This window comes from Salmo salar, chromosome ssa15 (assembly GCF_905237065.1).
Source record: "Salmo salar chromosome ssa15, Ssal_v3.1, whole genome shotgun sequence".
Classification (NCBI taxonomy): domain Eukaryota; kingdom Metazoa; phylum Chordata; class Actinopteri; order Salmoniformes; family Salmonidae; genus Salmo; species Salmo salar.
Genome location: NC_059456.1, coordinates 78,649,442 through 78,669,164, shown reverse-complemented (window position 1 = coordinate 78,669,164; position 19,723 = coordinate 78,649,442). Strand labels below are relative to the sequence as shown.

The window sequence follows — 19,723 nt, the reverse complement described above, 5'->3', positions numbered from 1 at the left end:
CTGCATATTTCAGCAAAATATGAGCCTGCGGAGCCCAAAAGAGGGCAGTCACAGGAGGACAAACTGTTTTGGCTAGGTTATCAAGTTCCTAAATGACTTAATCTAGAGAAAAACTGTTTTCATCTTGATGGAAATAGTGTTTCCAGTGCCATCTCAGTTGTAACTACCTGATGGTAATAGAATGGCAATATGCACTCACATAATATAGATATAACTAGTTTTGGATATAAGCTGAGACAAGACTCTTGGTCCCTCTGAACTTGCTTCTCCTTTGTGAGCAGAACGTATTAAATCGACAAAAGACTCCAGTCAATATCTTCTTTGATTCAACACACACTGTCTACATATATTTCCAAGATCCATCCATTTCTAATAACCTGACCCTGTCCCGATGGGGATTGAAACATCACATTATGTCACATTAAGTTTGTCCAAGGGCCTATCGTATTTTGTTAATATCTTCATTATCAAATACAGTACCAGTCAGAAGTTTGGATACACCTACTCATTCAAGGGTTTTTCTTTATTTTTACTATTTTTTACATTGTAGAATAATAGTGAAGACGTCAAAACTATGAAATAACACATGGAATCATGTAGTAACCAAAAAAGTGTTAAACAAATCAAAATTCTTGCCTTGATGATAGCTTTGCATACTCTCAACCAGCTTCATGAGTATGTCACCTGGAATGCATGTGCCTTGTTAAAAGTTACTTAATACGTTTGAGCCAATCAGTTGTGTTGTGACCAGTTAGGGTTGGTATACAGAAGATAGCGCTATTTGGTAAACAACCAAGTCCATATTATGGCAAGAACAGCTCAAATAAGCAAAGAGAAACGACAGCCCATAATTACTTTAAGCCATGAAGGTCAATCCGGAAAATTTAAAGAACTTTAAAAGTTTCTTCAAGTGCAGTCGCAAAAACCATCAAGCGCTATGATGAAAATGGCTCTCATGAGGACCGCCACAGGAAAGGAAGACCCAGAGAGTTAAGTCTGCTGCAGAGGATAAGTTCATTAGAGTTACCAGCCTCAAAAATTGCAGCCCAAATAAATGCTTCACAGAGTTCAAGTAACAGACACATTTCAACATCAACTGTTCAGATGAGACTGCGTGAATCAGGCCTTCATAGTCGAATTGCTGCAAAGAAACCACTACTAAAGGACACCAATAAGAAGAAGATGAGACTTGCTTGGGCCAAGAAACACGAGCAATGGCCATTAGACTGGTGGAAATCTGTCCTTTGGTCTGATGATTCCAAATTTGAGATTTTTGATTCCAACCGCCATGTCTTTGTGAGACGCAGAGTAGGTGAACAGATGATCTCCGTATGTGTGGTTCCCACCGTGAAGCATGGAGGAGGAGGTGTGATGGTGTGGGGATGCTTTGCTGGTGACACTCTCAGTGATTTATTTTGAATTCAAGGCACACTTAACCAGCATAGCTACCACAGCATTCTGCAGCAATACACCATCCCATCTGGTTTGGGCTTAGTGGGACTATCATTTGTTTTTCAACAGGACAATGACCCAACACACCTCCAGGCTGTGTTAGGGCTATTTGACCAAGAAGGCGAATGATGGAGGGCTACATCAGATAACCTGGCCTCCACAATCACCCGAACTCAACCCATTTGAGATGGCGTGGGATGAGTCGGACTGCAGAGGAAGGAAAAGCAGCCAACACGTGCTCAGCATATGTGGGAACTCCTTCAAGACCGTTAGAAAAGCATTGAAGCTGGTTGAAAGAATGCCAAGAGTGTGCAAAGCTGTCATCAAGGCAAAGGGTGGCTACTTTGAAGAATCTAACATTTTAAATATATTTTGATTGGTTTAACACTTTCTTGGTTACTACATGATTCCATATGTGTTATTTCAGTTTTGATGTCTTCACTATTATTCAACAATGTAGAAAATAGTACAAATAAAGAAAAACCATTGAATGATTAGGTGTTTCCAAACTTTTGACTGGTACTGTATATTTTCGCTGAACCCAGATGAGTTAATGCTTTACATTATGAGCAGCTTACTTAGTTTGTGGATGCGGATGGGATCTGTGGCTGGGCCAAGCCCTCCCTCGCTCAGCGACCTTATGTGGATGACATAGTCTTCGTTGTCAACGAGGGTCAGCTCGGCTGTGGAATTGTTTGTCAAGAGCATGTTCTCTTCCTTATGTTTCAGACTCCTATAAGACAGCTGATGGGGGAGGGAAATAGAAAACATGGAGTAGCATTCTTCATAATCAGCAAGTTGATTGGTGAAAAATTAGGATGGGATTTATCATTAGAAACTATACTGGGTGATGGACTAGACGACCACGTGATTCTTCCTGGACATGTATCAGAAATAACAAAAAGGTGTAGGTACAGCAGAAATATGTAGTACAGCAGATATTGATAAATATGTAGCTGGACTAATTTGCCATTACTAGTTTGGAAATAAGTGGGAAGTTTGAGGATAATATGAACTCACTTGGTAACCGGTGACCTCTGACTCTGTTTCCATGGCTACCACCGGCTCCCAGTATATAGTGATCTGGGAGCCAATCAAGGTCCACTCAACATTTAGAGGAGGTTGTCCAGGTGCTGTTGGACACAAGCAGCATTCTCTCATTAAGTTTCTTTGTATGTTACCATAACAAGTCATGACCTCACCCAGTCATCATCACCAGTCATAGTGTCTCTATGACCTGGCTCATTCTACTCTACACACTTTTCTCCTGACAGCTACCCACGATGCAGTTAAAATGTACCCTTTAAATAAGAGCTATTTCCCAACCACTGCTGTGACAAAAAGTAAACGTGCCGAAATACGTTAACGCCCTCCTCTGTCCTCCCCACTTGGCCTTAATTAAAAAGAATGGTGAACTCTATACCTCTGTCCACTACACATTTGTCCAGTTTATTAATACATTTTCCCTTTTGCTGAGCAATTGATGGAATTCCCTCCATTGACCGTCTAGGTCAGTATTTTAGTGTGTTCAAGACACCTACGTGATTTCTTGGTGGTGGCGTTGATGGCGGGGAGGAAAGGGCCAGTACCAGCTGTGTTGAAAGCGCTGACTGTGAGAAAATACTGAGTGTTTCGCCCTAAGCCACTAACAGTGACCGAGGTTTGACTCCCAGGTACCCTCACTTTCCCCATCGTCTCTGGCTTGGTGTCATCCTCCCAGTACACCACCTGTTGAAATTGGAGGAAATGGGAGTTTATTTGTTCATGTATTACTTGAATAGGGACAGAAGAAAACACATTGACACACTGAATAAACAACCATCCGATGTTATAGACTTGTGGACATGTGGAGATATCTCAAACTGGGGATTTGGTTTATGCTAATATCTGAGCTCTGGTTGGCTATATGCCTTTTACTCCCACCTCGCTTAAGGTAATTATTTTCATGAATCCCGAAGAGTGATACTTTAAGCAACAACTTGGTAAAGGTTAGGTTTAAGGTTAAGTTTAGGGCAGTGCTGCCAACTCTCAAGCATTGGGGGTGAGACACACATTTGACCCTCTTCACACGCTACACCTCTTATTTCTCACGAATTGAAAAAAGTACTGCTTTTATTTTCTATTTAATCCAGTGTATATTCAGTGCATTCACATTTCAACCGCGGCATCTCAACCTGGGAGATGCTTCAGCTTCCTGCCACCGCACTGTGAACCGCGTCACATTGAGGCTTGTGATTGGTTTAGTAAGGGTCAGGTACAAATGGTGATTGGATACGTGTTTGTAAAGAAACACCTCCCACGATTGTGGAAGGCAGCCACGACAGACTGGACAGGCACATTCGTTCTACACTGAACAAAGTTTATGAACTCAATTGTTAAAGAGCAGCACAACAACTTGTAGCACTGTTTTGTACACATAATTATCAACAAATTAATTTGCTGTCACAACTTGCCCCTGTCGCAAAATGCTTCCTTTTGACAGCATGCGATAATATAGCCTACCATAGTGATTTAATTCACCACTTGCATTAGCCCAGCTCCATAGGTCACATTATTCACATCATTTGTTCAGCAGGAATTTTGGAAGGGTGACCTGATTTTGTCTTACTATATTATGAATATTATTTTGCCCAGATTGTGAACCCAAATGTTTAACTGGCTCTAGTTGGGGGGGGGTGTGTCTTTCACAATAATGTATTTGGTCTAAGTCATTAGAACAATATCCATCCCCTACAATGGGCTAAAATATGTGACCCGCTTCAGGAAACTAGGCATATGTCACAGGTCACTACTTCACAGGAGAGCCATTTGAACATAAGCTTTTTTTGTTGTTGGCAGAAATGCCTTCTGAACATGTGAACTTTCATGTGCCTTAATAACAAACTTGTATGCCATCTGTAAATACGAATACAATTGTTCAATTACGAGCCTATTTGGTTTAGCCACTTCAAAAGACACCAACCTTCCCGCTAGCCATGATTGGCTGAGATAATGAGTGGGCTGAAAATGCCGAGAGATGAGTTTGGATTGGTCTGCCATATAGCACGCTTCTGTCTATCTGAAGGGCTCTCCAGTATTAGTACCAAAAGATTCAAAGGCCATTTCCTCAAAAGTGAGTTTAAATGTTTATCAACTTTCAAAGCAAAATTACTTTCCCATTGTTCCTCAACTGTAGTGTATGACACACCATTTTATGATACTCTGTTTTATTTATCCACTGTAAAAAAAACATCTCAAATTTTGTTTCATAAGACCGATTTGAGCCGGTCAGTCACATATAGACTAATTGGTGTGCCTATCTTAGCAAGAACACTACTGTTATTCCTCATAGTTTTACTACTTCCCTTCTTACCAATTTTGCTGGTGTAATTAAATGTGAAATCTGATATGCCAACTTGTCTTTGAATGGATCTTTTTTTTTTTTTTACAATTCAATGAGGGCTATTCATTTTTGTATGCATTTATGGGCAGTGCCATAGGCTACGTCATAAAATGAGAATAGGCTATATTGAAATGCCCCTTGTCTCAAATATCCTGTTTTGTCATTTTAGTATTGTGCACAAGCTGCTAGACAGATATGGTAGGTATGAATGCAAAAGATGTTGCCTATGTACAGAAAGATGATAGAAAGGTTTTGAAAATCAGCCTCAATCACCTGAAGATTGATATTCATTAGATCTTTTTGAATGTGGGGTAATTTGTAGAAATCAAATGTCACATTTTCAAATCCACAGTATTTGGGAAACATAGATCAGGGGTGGCCAACCTTCTTGGGGAGCTTCCTCTATGCAGGAATTTCTACATTCCTATTTTAAAGGGATAGTTCACCAAATTAATTACATTTTAACTTGTTTATTTCTTATGGACAAGGAGAGACTGCAATCCATCCTATGGTTAGCCACGGCCACCAACCGTTAATGTTAGCATTTTCCACCAGTTGGCATTCTCCAAATTTCGTGTCCAAATAATCTTAAAGTAACTTAAAACCAAGTCGTTGAGATTTGAGTGTGTATTCAATTTTAAATTAATCATGATTTGGTCATGGCCAAAGCTGTGTGAAAATATACAGAATTACAGAAAATTTGCTTTTGGGTGGAGCATTCAGATTTATGATAGCTTGGAGTGAGATTTCCTATCTTCAAAAGTTGGCAGCCCTGGTTTAGGGTTAAGGTTCTGGAAAGTGGTTAAATGCTTGGCATGTTTCTGGCCCAAAAACACATTATGTGTTTGTGGTGTTGAGTACAGGTGGCAGGAAGTAAAAAAGCAGGTATATCAGCATTTTGCTTTGTATTCTTTAAAAGGGCCAAAGTGCTCTCAGGATGCTGCTGTGAAGGCCTGTATAATTTGCCACACAAGTCATCCAATTAAATCAGCTGTTACCATGGGAACATGACGTTTTGAAGTTGAGGCTTTGAGGTACACTGTGGGTGACGACAGGCATTGTAATTGTGTTGCACAAACTCGCTGTTTCATTTACATTTAAAACAGGAAATATACCTCGTAGCCGAGAACTCTTTCAGGAGTAAAGGATAGAGCCTGCCAATTCACTTCAATTTCTGAGGCGGAAACACTTCTGGCCCAAACTCCCCCTGGCATACCACTCGGCTCTGAAAAGACACAACCAAGGAGAGTTTCACCCATTATTGAAAAACAACCAAGGCAAACGACTCTACAGACAAAGACAACCCCTTTCAAACAAACATTTATGATCCTTCAGTTTATTGCAGTGGTCACCAACCTTTTCTGAGTCAAGATCACTTTCTGAGTCAAAATGCATGCCGAGATCTACCGCTTTTTATTAACATGACTTAAAAAATGTAAGCCTATGCAACAATAACCAACTAAAAACAATACTGTAGCAATGAGGTTTGTGCAGTAAGCTATAGGCTCAATACATTAACACAGCATACTGGCTTTGCTTGAATTTACCTGCCAATGCATTGTTGTTCGGGACATTCTTTTAAAATTATATTTCAAAATTTGAGGTAGGCTATATGATCACACCGGTAATATATCCATTGTTGTATTACTTGTGAGGCACAGCTGAGTGAGCATACATTTAAATAATTTGCTTTTATTTTACTTGGCTGATGGTGCCTGCATCTGATGGTCAGTCTCAGCGGAGGGAAAGAGCAGCAGACTGAGGGACGTCTCTCAACATCCCTCCGCTCTCCCTTTCCTCCACTGACACTGACCAAAAAGGGACACCGTCTTCCAGCTGATGGCGAAACTCGAGTCGCACCACATTATTTCTACCTCATGCACAAATCTATGTTGTTACTCCTATGAACAGAGAAAGTGAAATATTCCTTGATATTAAAAAAGACCCAAGCCGCTAATAATAACAACAACGCAAGCCTATATACACTTTCCTACTCATTCATTACTGCTGCACTGCTTGTTGTAGCGCTGAGTGGAAATAGGAAGAACGCGCATTTTATGGGTTATAAAAGTGTTGAATACAAAGTGTTGACAGTGCTGAGTAAGAACTTTAACTCACTCAAAAACAGCAGCTCTTTGCTGTATTCATTGACAGTCTCTCTCATGGTTTTAAACGTTAGGAATCTCACAGTATTCATTTTGCCGTAGTTTTCTTTTATGCCTGCTAGGTTACTGCAGACTTGGTCACCTGAGCAATCTGATTGGCCAGCGGTGGCATAATGCACTTGATTTCCTCTCCAGGTCTACCTTCAGACACATGAAATGGCAACAGTTTACCTACCCGGCGCGCAGGGCAGCTGAACTGGCTGCACCTACCACCAACAGCCCGAGACAAAAAAAAAGGAACACAAGGCTTTATCGTTGGGTTTTTTACAGAAATGTTTGGTGATCGACTAGAAATGCCTTGGAGATCGACAAGTTGATAGCAATTGACCGGTTGGTGACCACTGGTTTATTGTAAACTCAGCAAAAAAAGAAACGTCCTCTCACTGTCAACTGTGTTAATTTTCAGCAAACTTAACATGTGTAAATATTTGCATGAACATAACAAGATTCAACAACTGAGACATAAACTGAACAAGTTCCACAGTCACAAACACAAATTGAATAATGTGTCCCTGAACAAAGGGGGGGGAAGTTCCCGGACATTTCTGGGGGAATGGCCCTAGCCCTCACCCTCCGATCCAACAGGTCCCAGACGTGCTCAATGGGATTGAGATCCGGGCTCTTCGCTGGCCATGGCAGAACACTGACATTCCTGTCTTGCAGGAAATCACGCACAGAATGAGCAGTATGGCTGGTGGCATTGTCATGCTGGAGGGTCATGTCAGGATGAGCCTGCAGAAAGGGTACCACATGAGGGAGGAGGATGTCTTCCCTGTAACGCACAGCATTGAGATTGCCTGCAATGACAACAAGCTCAGTCCGACGGTGCTGTGACACACCGCCCCAGACCATGACGGACCCTCCACCTCCAAATCGATCCCGCTCCAGAGTACAGGCCTCGGTGCAACGTTCATTCCTTCGACGATAAACATGAATCTGACCATCACCCCTGGTGAGACAAAACCGCGACTCATCAGTGAAGAGCACTTTTTGCCAATCCTGTCTGGTCCAGCAACGGTGGGTATGTGCCCATAGGCGACGTTGTTGCCGGGGATGTCTGGTGAGGACCTGCCTTACAACAGGCCTACAGCCTTCAGTCCAGCCTCTCAGCCTATTGAGGACAGTCTGAGCACTGATGGAGGGATTGTGCATTCCTGGTGTAACTCGGACAGTTGTTTTTGCCATCCTGTACCTGTCCCGCAGGTGTCATGTTCGGATGTACCGATCCTGTGCAGGTGTTGTTACACGTGGTCTGCCACTGCGAGGATGATCAGCTGTCCATCCTATCTCCCTGTAACGCTGTCTATCTCCCTGCACGTTCACGCAGATGAGCAGGGACCCTGGGCATCTTTCTTTTGGTGTTTTTCAGAGTCAGTAGAAAGGTCTCTTTAGTGTCCTAAGTTTTCATAACTGTGACCTTAATTGCCTACTGTCTGTAAGCTGTTAGTGTCTTAATGACCGTTCCACAGGTGCATGTTCATTAATTGTTTATGGTTCATTGAACAAGCATGAGAAACAGTGTTTAAACCCTTTACAATGAAGATCTGTGAAGTTATTTGGATTTTTCCAAATTATCTTTGAAAGACAGGGTCCTGAAAAAGGGATGTTTCTTTTTTTGCTGAGTATATTAACTTTGGTACTTTATTGAAAGTAACTGTCCAGTGAAAATCAATTTTTTTAAAGTTAATATTCTGTTAATTCATAATCAAATAATGTTGTTGACTCATCCTATACTTGTATTTGTGGCCAAAGCATAAATTGGATAAAAAAAACACTTCACAAATCCCACTTCAAACTTGTATCTCAAACAGACCTTTAAAAAATGCTTGATATTTCCTCATAAATGATGATGTCATCTTCCTGAAGAGGATGAGCTGGCCAATCAGCTGTCTACTCAAATTCATATTTTTTATGACTGGTATATGCCCACACCCTTCCAACACAGAAAAGCTGCTTTTTAACATACTTAATTCCCATTTTGTTGGATGGAAAACTATTTCACTCATATTTAAAATAATTATATAATTATATATGGAAACACTGGACAGTTACCTTAAGATAGTCCCCTATAGATGGCTTATAGATATTCAACAAACTAAACTAGCTATCCACTAACCCTAACTCTAGCTCTAATTCTTGCATGTTGTTGTATTTCAATCAACAGAGTTGCAGTTGATAGTTTGTTGATATTTTGAGCATTTGTAGACCATGTTTAGGGGGCTATCTAAATAAAGTGGGGTAACCTTTGTTTTGATTGATTTATAGTTACATTTGAGTATATTATCATAATGTGCACCTCTCTAACACAACAATGCATTATTTCAATATGTGAACTGGGGTTGTGTCTGAAATAGCACCCTATGGCTCAGGTCAAAAGTTGTGCAATATATAGGGAATAGAGTGCCATTTTGGACACACAGTTCAACAGTCTGTCACACCCTGGTCAGTTCCACCTATCCTCGTTATTGTCTCCACCCCCTCCAGGTGTAGCTTGTTTTCCCCAGTGTATTTATCCCTGTGTTTCCTGTCTCTCTGTGCCAGTTTGTCTTGTACGTTTCCAAGTCAACCAGTTTTTCCCGTTCTCCTGCTTTTTGCATTCTCCTTTTTCTCGTCCTCCCGGTTTTGACCCCTGCCTGTTTCTGGACTTTGTACCCACCTGCCTGACCATTCTGCCTGCCTTGACAACAAGCCTGTCTGCCACTCTGTACCTCCTGGACTCTGATCTGGTTTTGACCTTTTTGCCTGTCCACGACCATTCTCTTGCCTACCCCTTTGGATTAATAATCATTGTAAGACTCCAACCATCTGGCCTCCTATGTGTGCATTTGGGTCTCGCCTTGTGCTTTAATACAGTCAAACAGTCAGGGTACATGGAATAAATCCTATCATACCCTTTCAAATGAGTGCTTGTGGAAACCAATGAAGCAAGGAAAGGACATTTTTTTGGAAATGTTGGAGTATACATGGTTTATCTCTCACCTTCCTCTGCAGAGTAGATGGTGACCACGGGACTGAACGGGCCCTGCCCTTTGCTGTTATAGGCTCCCACCTTCACGTGGAAGGGTGAGAAGGGAGCGATACTGTCGTTCCGGTACACGTAGCGGGATGCCCCTGGAGCGGAGGTGGCGACGTGGGTCCAGGTCATCTCACCGAGGCCACGGAACGCGATAATGTAACCGAAGCTCTCACCGTTCTGCAGTTCCTCGGGAACAGGCTGGGAGTGAAACACAACTATAGTGATATTAAAACACATACAAAACACACATTCAGCGAGTCATCACGCCAGACACAAACACATCCAATCTCACAACAATGACCTGTAAATTTGTTTTCTTTGCTACCTGACTATAATTGAAATTAGCAAGAAAAGCAGATATTAAAACTATTGGGCTCATTATATATTTCCCTGCAGCCTTTTTAATGGAACATTATTCCCACAGTTCGTGAAATTAAATATTTTCAATAATAACACATTAGGTGAAGAGTAGAATTCTTAATGTATTTAGCTTATATCATCATTACATTATTTGTTTGGCACTTATGATGCCTAAACATTTGTTCTGATGTAACTTTGCAGTACTGCAGTTTTGCTGGATTTCCAAGGTTCTGATTTGATTGAATTGTACCCTTTTAACCATTCAAAGTATCATTAATTGAAAACAATTCATCTGTCAGGTGGCATGTTCTGCTTTTGTTTGCCAAGGGCTTATACGGGCGCCTCAACTAAGGAATTACAACTGCTGCTCCGGAGCCACATTTCAACAGCTCTGGATTTACAACACCCACAAGCCAACTAACCAGGGGCGGAAATCCCGGGGGGGACACGACCCCCCCATCCTGGGAAAAATATGATTTGTCCCCCCCAATATATCACTGAAACATAACTATGTAATTTAAATAATATTAATAATACGCAATGAAAACAATTGTGCTGATTATAGACACTTAATAGCGCGTTTTTAAGTTTCAAAAGATTGCGACCCCCCCACCCTTTGCCTACAATGGTTTGATCCACTGCCAGTTCCTTAGCTTGCTAGGTAATGTAGAGGTCGTATCTACTGTCTGAAAGGCACTCAATGCACGTAACTGACGTGAGGTTAATCCAGTCAATCGCGCACACACACTAGCTGAATATGCAGAGCTAGCGCACAAATATTAACTATTAAGCTAGCTAGTACCTATTCCATTTATGTGGCGTCGTCAAAGATGGAATCTTTGCTATCGTCAATTTATTCCAAGGTCAGCATGCATGTAAGTTAGTGCTTCAAAGTCCCTGTGATAAGGTTAGCGATAAACTGAACAGAACTACACTCTCTTCTACCATTGTTTTAAATATATTTAATGGTCTCGTTGCAAAAGCTAAATTGTCGCAAGGGAACTTTTATTTATATATTTTATTTCACCTTTATTTAACCCGGGTAGCAAAGATTATAGCAAACACCACTGAATTGGTGCTTGCTAGCTTTGCAAATTCAGCTATTGTTAGAAGCCAGCCAATATGAAACAAACGATTAAAATTACAAAAGGTTGCAGCATATGTTGTGTAAATGGTGAACTCATACAGCTGTCAACTCTTGTCACTGCAATCCGTTTCACATTTGCTAGCTACCTTTTAGATCGAAGCCCATATAGAATGATAGAAGATAAGATGATAGAAGCCCATCTCCTACTGTAAATAACCTACATACTGTGTGTGTGTAGCCAACCAGGTAGAAAAATCAGAGTATTTTTCAGTACACCAAAACGCAAAGTAAGAACCCTAGTAGCCTAATATCTCAAAGACTAGTTGATAAAATGTTCATAAGAAAGAAATGAAATTCTAATGGAAATGTTTCACAATGATGTCATTAGGCAGAGCAGGCAACAGATGGCACACAGACAGCAGAGTTGGGGACAGATATGCAGGGACAGACTGGCAGAGACAGGGAGTCTCAGGTAAGTTTGTTGAGTCTTTGTTTGGCAACATTATGAAAGGTTCTCAATTTTTTTTACTTGTAAAATAGGAACATAATTGGAAAATGCCATGGATACCCCCACTCTCAACTTAAACTGGTGACTGAACTAAGATTTGTTAAAGGCAATGGTATTGCTGTTGTGATTAGTTGTGTAGTTTTGGGTACCGGTAGTTAGGAGTACGGCAAACACCTTATTTCTTTGGTTCCTCAATATACATTTACCATATTACAATGTAGGCTATGTGTTACAGCACTACTTTTGGTGTCCCCCTCAGGAATTGCTCTTGAGAAAATGTAATGTAATTGTCCCCTCCAAAGTTGATATCAGATTTTCGCCCCTGCAACTAACTGATTCATTGTAAAATAATAAGCACCCTATTCAATGATATACAAGTAAGGACAACAGTTTACCTTTAGAGGGGCGGCAAGTAGCTGCCCCTCTAAAGGTAAAAATCTGTCATTCTGCCCCTGAACCACTGTTCCTAGGCCGTCATTGAAAATAAGAATTTGTTCTTAACTGACTTGCCTAATTAAATAAAAGGAAAAAGAAATAAATTAGAGGAGACTGGAACAAAAGATGACTTACCTCCCATGTAACAACCAACTCTGATCTGCTGCCGCCCCCTCCTCCAACATCAGTGGGTGCAGCATCAGGAACTACACAACAGAGACCATGTTTATGACAACAGTAGTCTGGCACATGTCTTTTGTTTCAGATAGCTTGGAGACATTTGTATTGACAAAGCTCTTTGAAGCAGATCTGGGTTCAAATAGTATTTGTTTTACTTTATTCTTTGAACATTTGATTGAGCCTGTCTGGAGTTCCAGATGGTTGGGGTTTGTACTTTTGGGACTTCCAATTCCATTGGTTCCACAGTGCCAGGCAAGCTCGTTTAAACACGGCTTAAGAATCTTTGAAATAAACAAATACTGTTTGAGCCCGGGCCCGATTGGAGGAGGGTTGTATCCAACAGCTGGGTCATTCCACCAGTTGAGTGCCTTTTGGGTAGTCTAATTTGCACAACAACAAAAAATATTTCACCTATGACATTCTGTTATAGAAAATTGTATAAAGTAATAAAGAAAAATTAATGAAGTAAGTGCCAATTAACAGGGTTGAGTAACAGGGTTTAAGGTCATCTTAAATTAGCCATAACTCTTGTGACATGGAGAATGGAAGCTTACTGTGTGCAACAGGGAGGGGCAATTGAATGCCAGCTTCACAAAAAAATGTAATCGCTAAAACATTTCTAGCCTATCTATGTATAGGTAACAGGTTTGACGTGTTATTGTCATCCGTCTCAGTTTTCCACCACAAAACACCAGAAGATCCAACTCACCTGCTTTTACACTATGATTTGACTGCTAGATGTTGAATGTTATTTTTGTTTTTTAATTTTGGGAATAGTATCACCATATTAAAACGAGAGTTCAGTTCACTTAACAGGGTTGACCTTAACATGAGGGACAAAGCTAAATTAATCACGTGAAATAAATAATAATCTTCAGAAATTACGTTGAAACTCTTCTAGAAGTCAGAAAAACATGAGGGACATGTCAAAATGCTGATTTTTGGCACTTTAACAAGTCTTTATTCATATTGAAAATCTGATTTATTACATTTTCCATGTGGTCTATATTGAAGGATGAGTAAGTTATTTCAGAAGCTAGTAGATTCATTACTTACAAACAACAGCTGCAAATCCCAATAAAACTACACCACGTTTTGAAGTTCACTTGCTTTGTATAATAACACTATCATGAATCTAGCAAAGATGTTTAGTGGGTCAGAGTGCAGAATTTTTTTAGTCTCATTGCACAAACTTTTGCTAGCAAGTTTCTCACGCTGGCTGTAGCCGGGTGAGAGGCAGGCCTGCCCCGGAAAGTCCAGGAGGGTTGCCTAGCAACCCGCGCCTCGGAAAATATCAACATCTGCATGGTTTCCACTAGTTACCACAACCACAAAGTCAAAATGTAATAATTTAATGTTAGGGTTAGGCAAAAGTTAGCAGTGTGGTTAAGGTTAGCGCTAAGGTTAGGGCTAGATTTAAGATAGTATTGTAGGGAGGGGGTTCATGACTTGTGGCAACTATTGGCGACCCGTCTGCATCGTCCATGCTATCCGGGATCCTTGGGACGTCTCTGCATAGCGCGACAAATCGCCTTGATTCAATGCTAGGTTCGGACAAAGCAAGAAATGTAAAGAGAAGCAACTGTCATATCAGTGCTTGACTTGGGATGAAAGAGGTGCAGGAGCAGTGGCGACCCGTCATTCAGGGCAGGGACAGAGCCCTACCTATTTTGAGCCACACCTGTTTTGCTAAAACAAAAAAATATATATACAGCAACAGTCAAAAGTTTGGACACACCTACTCATTCCAGGGTTTTTCTTAGTTTTTAGTATTTTCTACATTTTAGAATAATAGTGAAGACATCAAAACTATGAAATTACACATAGGAATCATGTAGTAACCAAAAACGTTTTAAACCAATAAAAATATATTTTAGATTCTTCAAAGTAGCCTCCTTTTGCCTTGATGACAGCTTTGCACAATCTTGGCATTCTCTCAACCAGCTTCACCTGGAATGCTTTTCCAACAGTCTTGAAGGAGTTCCCACATATTCTCAGCACTTGTTGGCTGCTTTTCCTTCCTCTGCGGTCCAACTCATCCCAAACCATCTCAATTGGGTTCAGGTCGGGTGATTGTGGAGGCCAAGTCATCTGATGCAGCCCTCCACCATTCTCCTTCTTGGTCAAATATCCCTTACACAGCCTGGAGGTGTGTTGGGTCATTGTCATGTTGAAAACAAATAATAGTCCCACTAAGCCCAAACCAGATGGGATGACGTATTGCTGCAGAATGCTGTGGTAGCCATGCTGGTTAAGGGTGCCTTGAATTCTAAAAAAATCACTGACAGTGTCACCAGCAAAGCACCCCCACGCCATCACACCTCCTCCTCCATCCTTCACGGTGGGAACCACACATGCGGAAATCATCCGTTCACCTACTCTGCGTCTCACAAAGACACGGCGGTTGGAACCAAAAAACTCACATTTGGAATCATCCGACCAAAGGACAGATTTCCACTGGTCTAATGTCCATTACTTGTGTTTCTTGGCCCAAGCAAGTCTCTTCTTCTTATTGGTGTCCTTTAGTAGTGGTTTCTTGCAACAATTTGACCATGAATACCTGATTCACACAGTCTCCTCTGAACAGTTGATGTTGAGATGTGTCTGTTACATGAACTCTGTAAAGCATTTATTTGTGCTGCAATTTTTGAGGCTGGTAACTCTAATGAACTTATACTTTGCAGCAGAGGTAACTCTCTGGGTCTTCCTTTCCTGTGGCGGTCCTCATGAGAGCCATTTTCATCATAGTGCTTGATGGTTTTAGCGACTGCATTTGAAGAAACGTAATATTCTTAATATTCCGGATTGACTGACCTTCACGTCTTAAAGTAATGATACTCTGTCATTTCTCTTTACTTATTTGAGCTGTTCATGCCATAATATGGACTTGGTCTTTTACCAAATAGGGATATCTTCTGTATACCACCCCTACCTCGTCACAACACAACTAATTGGCTCAAACACATTAAGAAGGAATTCCACTATTTTACTTTTAACAAAGCACACCTTCCAGGTGACTACCTTATGAAGCTGTCATCAAGGCAAAGGGTAGCTACTTTGAAGAAACTCAAATATAAAATATATTTTTATTTGCTTCACTTTTTTGTTTACTACATGATTCCATATGTGTTATTTTATAGTTTTGATATCTTCACTATTATGTAGAAAATAGTAAAAATAAAGAAAGACCCTGGAATGAGCAGTGGTGTAAAGTACTTCAGTTTTTTGCGGTATCTCTACTTTACTTAATTTTTTTTTTCAACTTTTACTTTTACTTCACTACATTTCTAAAGAAAAAATGTACTTTTTACTCTATACATTTTTCCTGACACCCAAAATACTCTTTACATTTTTAATGCTTAGCAGGACAGGAAATGGTACAATTCATGCACTAATAAAGAGAACATCACTGGTAATCCCTACTGCCTCTGATCTGGTGGATTCACGGACTCACGAAGCACAAATTCTTAGTTTGTAAATTATGTCTGAGTGTTGGAGTGTGCCCCTGGCTATCCGAAAATGTTAATTATTTGCTTAATATAAGGAATTTGAAATTATTTATACTTTTACTTTTGATACTTAACGTATATTAACATTACATTTACTTTAGATACTTAAGTATATTTAAAACCAAATACTTTTAGACTTTTACTCAAGTAGTATTTTAATGGGGGACTTTAACATTTACTTGAGTAATTTTCTATTAAGGTATCTTTACTTTTACTCAAGTATGACAATTGGGTACTTCTTCCACCACTGGGAATGAGTAGGTGTGTCCAACTTTTGACTCGTACAGTATTTCTCAACAGTGCCGGTGGAAAGACGACAACAAGTCTATGATGTTAATGCTTATAGCTAAAAAGTTAACTAGCAAGATAACTAGCAGTACTACAAGCTATGTTTTGAATTGGCTATATCGTTAATCTAATTATTATCTAGGCTACCTGCTGCTGAAATGTCTCTCTCTCCTCGAGCAACAGCCCATTCGCACTGGCACACATACAGATGAAGCACAGCACACACAGAGAGACGCACTGAAGGGTAGGCCTAATTCTGATCATGGCTGATATATACATTTTTAAGTGATTGAGCATATATTTAAAAAAGGAAAACACGTTCAAATTCCATGACTTTTCCAGGATTGTCATGCAATTTGGAACAGCACATCCTGCACATTCAGTCTGGCGCATTCTCAATGTGCGAATTCTCAAACTCGAACAGACTACTGGCACGTATACACCGGATTCACAGACTAGCGGCAAATAAACTTGAACAGTGGAATCAGGATATGAATGCCCACTCTCCATTGTTATTCAATGCAGATCTCGCCTTAATTCCGCTTTGATCATCCTTTTTTTTTTACACTGTGTGTGTGTGAATCCAGGCTGGTGATAAGCCACTTTGTTTTATAGAGGAGCCTGTACGCCGTTCCCCCAAAATTGGAGTTGCCGGGACGGCACTGCGGACAGTTCCGGCCTAAGTCAAGCACTGAGTCAGATGCATCCTAATACCCCGGAAGTAAAGCCACACTGGGAGCCAGATTTTAGACGGAATTACATTGAAAACAATGGAGCATGGTCGAGCAAATTAAAACTCAATTCATTGTATTTTTGGGAAGGTCTGTGATCACAATTCTAGTAATAAATTACATATATACATCAGATGGTTTTGGGGAGCTATTTCATAGTTTTATCACGGTTCCATTATTTTCCCATTTTCGTCTTATAGCAACCCTATGCCTGTCATGACTGTATACCGCCCTTTTGTGAAGGAGAGCAATGGCAGAGCAGACCGTCACATGCCCTGAAATATTTTTGTACAACCTGGAATTACAATTTAAGAGGACCAGTGCTTCTATAGTGAAACAAATCTCACACCTGTGCCGTTTGCAAGCAATTGTTGTTACATTGAACAGTATATTGTTTCTTCTTCAGACCGCACTAGCGAGCAACAACATAATGTCACTTCACAGAGAGAACCAGAGAACCATGAGTTCTTCAAGTTTAGCACTGTATCCACATATTTTTGAACGATCTGAATGAAGATGAAGATCGTGAAGGGGGTGATTGAATTTACGATATGCAACAGGGATTGGCAACTAGGTTTGGCCTACAGCCAATTTCTTCCTGAGCTTGTAGCTAGTCAGCGGGCCAGAACAGCAAAGGCTAGCAAAGACTCGCAGCCCAATTCATAGGCCTACACTACACATTGAACACATCTGGTTAGTGGGCTAATTAATTCAATGACAATAACGTAAACATTTAAATGTCTCTATTAATACCCTATTAAGTGATATTCATCTTACCATACTTCTCCGATGCCAAACCAGTGTCTTGTTTGCAACAAAACTGTCGCTGTAAGCAAATAATTAAATATGAGACGTCGTCATGAATCAACCCCAGACATGAGGCCTGAGTCCAATGAAGAATTTGAAGCTGGCTACTCGTCAGTGTTGTAACCCAAAAGCAGAAGCTACAAGTGCGTCCCAAAAAGCTACCTGGGCTTAAAAACATATTCTCTTTTACATAACATGAATATCTCAATTGATTGCAACAGTCACATTGTGATTGTATTAGATTACTAAATACTTCCCAAACAAAGTCAATATTGTTGGTGTCCTCGACCTGCAGAAGGCCTCCGTAGCTCAACCTCTGAATGTCATAGACTAACCAAATATACTTCATCTCCGTGTGCATCAGAGTCGTGTCTTTCTTGTGTATTTTACAGCTCGTTTTTAGCACAAAGCATTGTGTTAATCATCAAGTTTATCATCGTTATTGATTGCTTTATATAATCTGGATCCATTTTATTTCCTCCCTCAATTGTAAGGCAACAAGGGGTATGCTTTTTGCCCTTTACCCCCTCAATTCGAGCGCTGGTTTCAGCCATACACCAAGCCCTCCACAGACATAGAGGTAGGCCTGGTGACAGTATTTGAGGAAATAGCTAGGCCTACCAACAAATATATGAATAACATAACTGCATCTATCAAACAGGTAAGCCTATCTATTATTTCTTAAATAGGGCTCCAACAAAGCCCTCTTGTTATTAAATTAGCCTACTCAACATTCAGCACCAGGTGATGTCCATATTGATTTTAGGAATAGCAATCCACACATGAGTGTTGGCTGCATCTCAACTAATCTTTTTTCTAATTTATCCAATTATATTCCATTCTCTTGTTTTTATCATGACATATTCCATCCTTTATGTAATTAAGCTTTCACATGTGTGTTTCAGTTTTTATCAAATGTGTTGGTGCTTGCTTCTAAATATGGCAAAAAAAATTGACCACTGTAGGTTGAGGTTCTTGTTTCCTATTCCCTGACAAAAATAAGTTGTTACTGGGGGTTTATTACGATATCTTTGTGATATTTTAGTTATATTGAATTTGATACATTACATTGATTAAATTGCTCTGCCCAAAGCATCTTATAAAATTGAAATGGGATAATAATGGACCCATAAAAAAAAACTATGAAATAGCTTGCCAATACCATTCGTTGCATATACAGTGCATCCATAAAGTATTCAGACCCCTTGACTTTTCCACATTTTGTTACGTTACAGCCTTATTCTAAAATGTATTAAATACATTTTTTCCCTCATCAGTCTACACACAATACCCCATAATGACAAAACAAAAACAGTTTTTAAGAAATGTTTGCAAATGTATTATAAATAAAAAACAGAAATATCTTATTTAGATAAGTATTCAGACACTTTGCTATGAGACTCGAAATTGAGGTCAGGTGCATCCTTTTTCCATTGATCATCCTTGAGATGTTTCTACAACGGGAGTCCACCTGTGGTAAATTCAATTGATTGGACATTATTTGGAAAGGCACACACCTGTCTATATAAGATCCCACAGTTGACAGGGCATGTCAGAGCAAAAAACAAGCCATGAGGTCGAAGGAATTGTCCGTAGTGCTCCGAGACAGGATTGTGTTGTGGCACAGATCTGGGGAAGGGTACCAAAAAATGTCTGTGTCATTGAAGGTCTCCAAGAACACAGTGGCCTCCATCATTCTTAAATGGAAGACGTTTGGAACCACCAAGACTCTTCCTAGAGCTGGTCGCCCGGCCAAACTGAGCAATCGGGGGAGAAGGGCCTTGGTCAGGGAGGTGGTCACTA

The 19,723-nt window shown here is 40.3% G+C and overlaps 1 protein-coding gene across 1 annotated transcript in view; it reads right to left on the bottom strand.

Moving 5' to 3' along the window:
• cntn3a.2 (contactin 3a, tandem duplicate 2) overlaps positions 1 to 19,723 on the bottom strand; it is a 72,167-nt gene that overhangs the window by 7,656 nt on the left and 44,788 nt on the right. Inside the window, exons 17-22 of the mRNA XM_014145830.2 lie at positions 12,541 to 12,611; positions 9,979 to 10,213; positions 5,950 to 6,059; positions 2,994 to 3,180; positions 2,473 to 2,585; positions 2,031 to 2,196 (exon numbers count right to left, since the gene is read on the bottom strand). Coding sequence (XP_014001305.1) covers positions 2,031 to 2,196; positions 2,473 to 2,585; positions 2,994 to 3,180; positions 5,950 to 6,059; positions 9,979 to 10,213; positions 12,541 to 12,611 — 882 coding nt within the window. The remainder of the gene's footprint in view (positions 1 to 2,030; positions 2,197 to 2,472; positions 2,586 to 2,993; positions 3,181 to 5,949; positions 6,060 to 9,978; positions 10,214 to 12,540; positions 12,612 to 19,723) is intronic.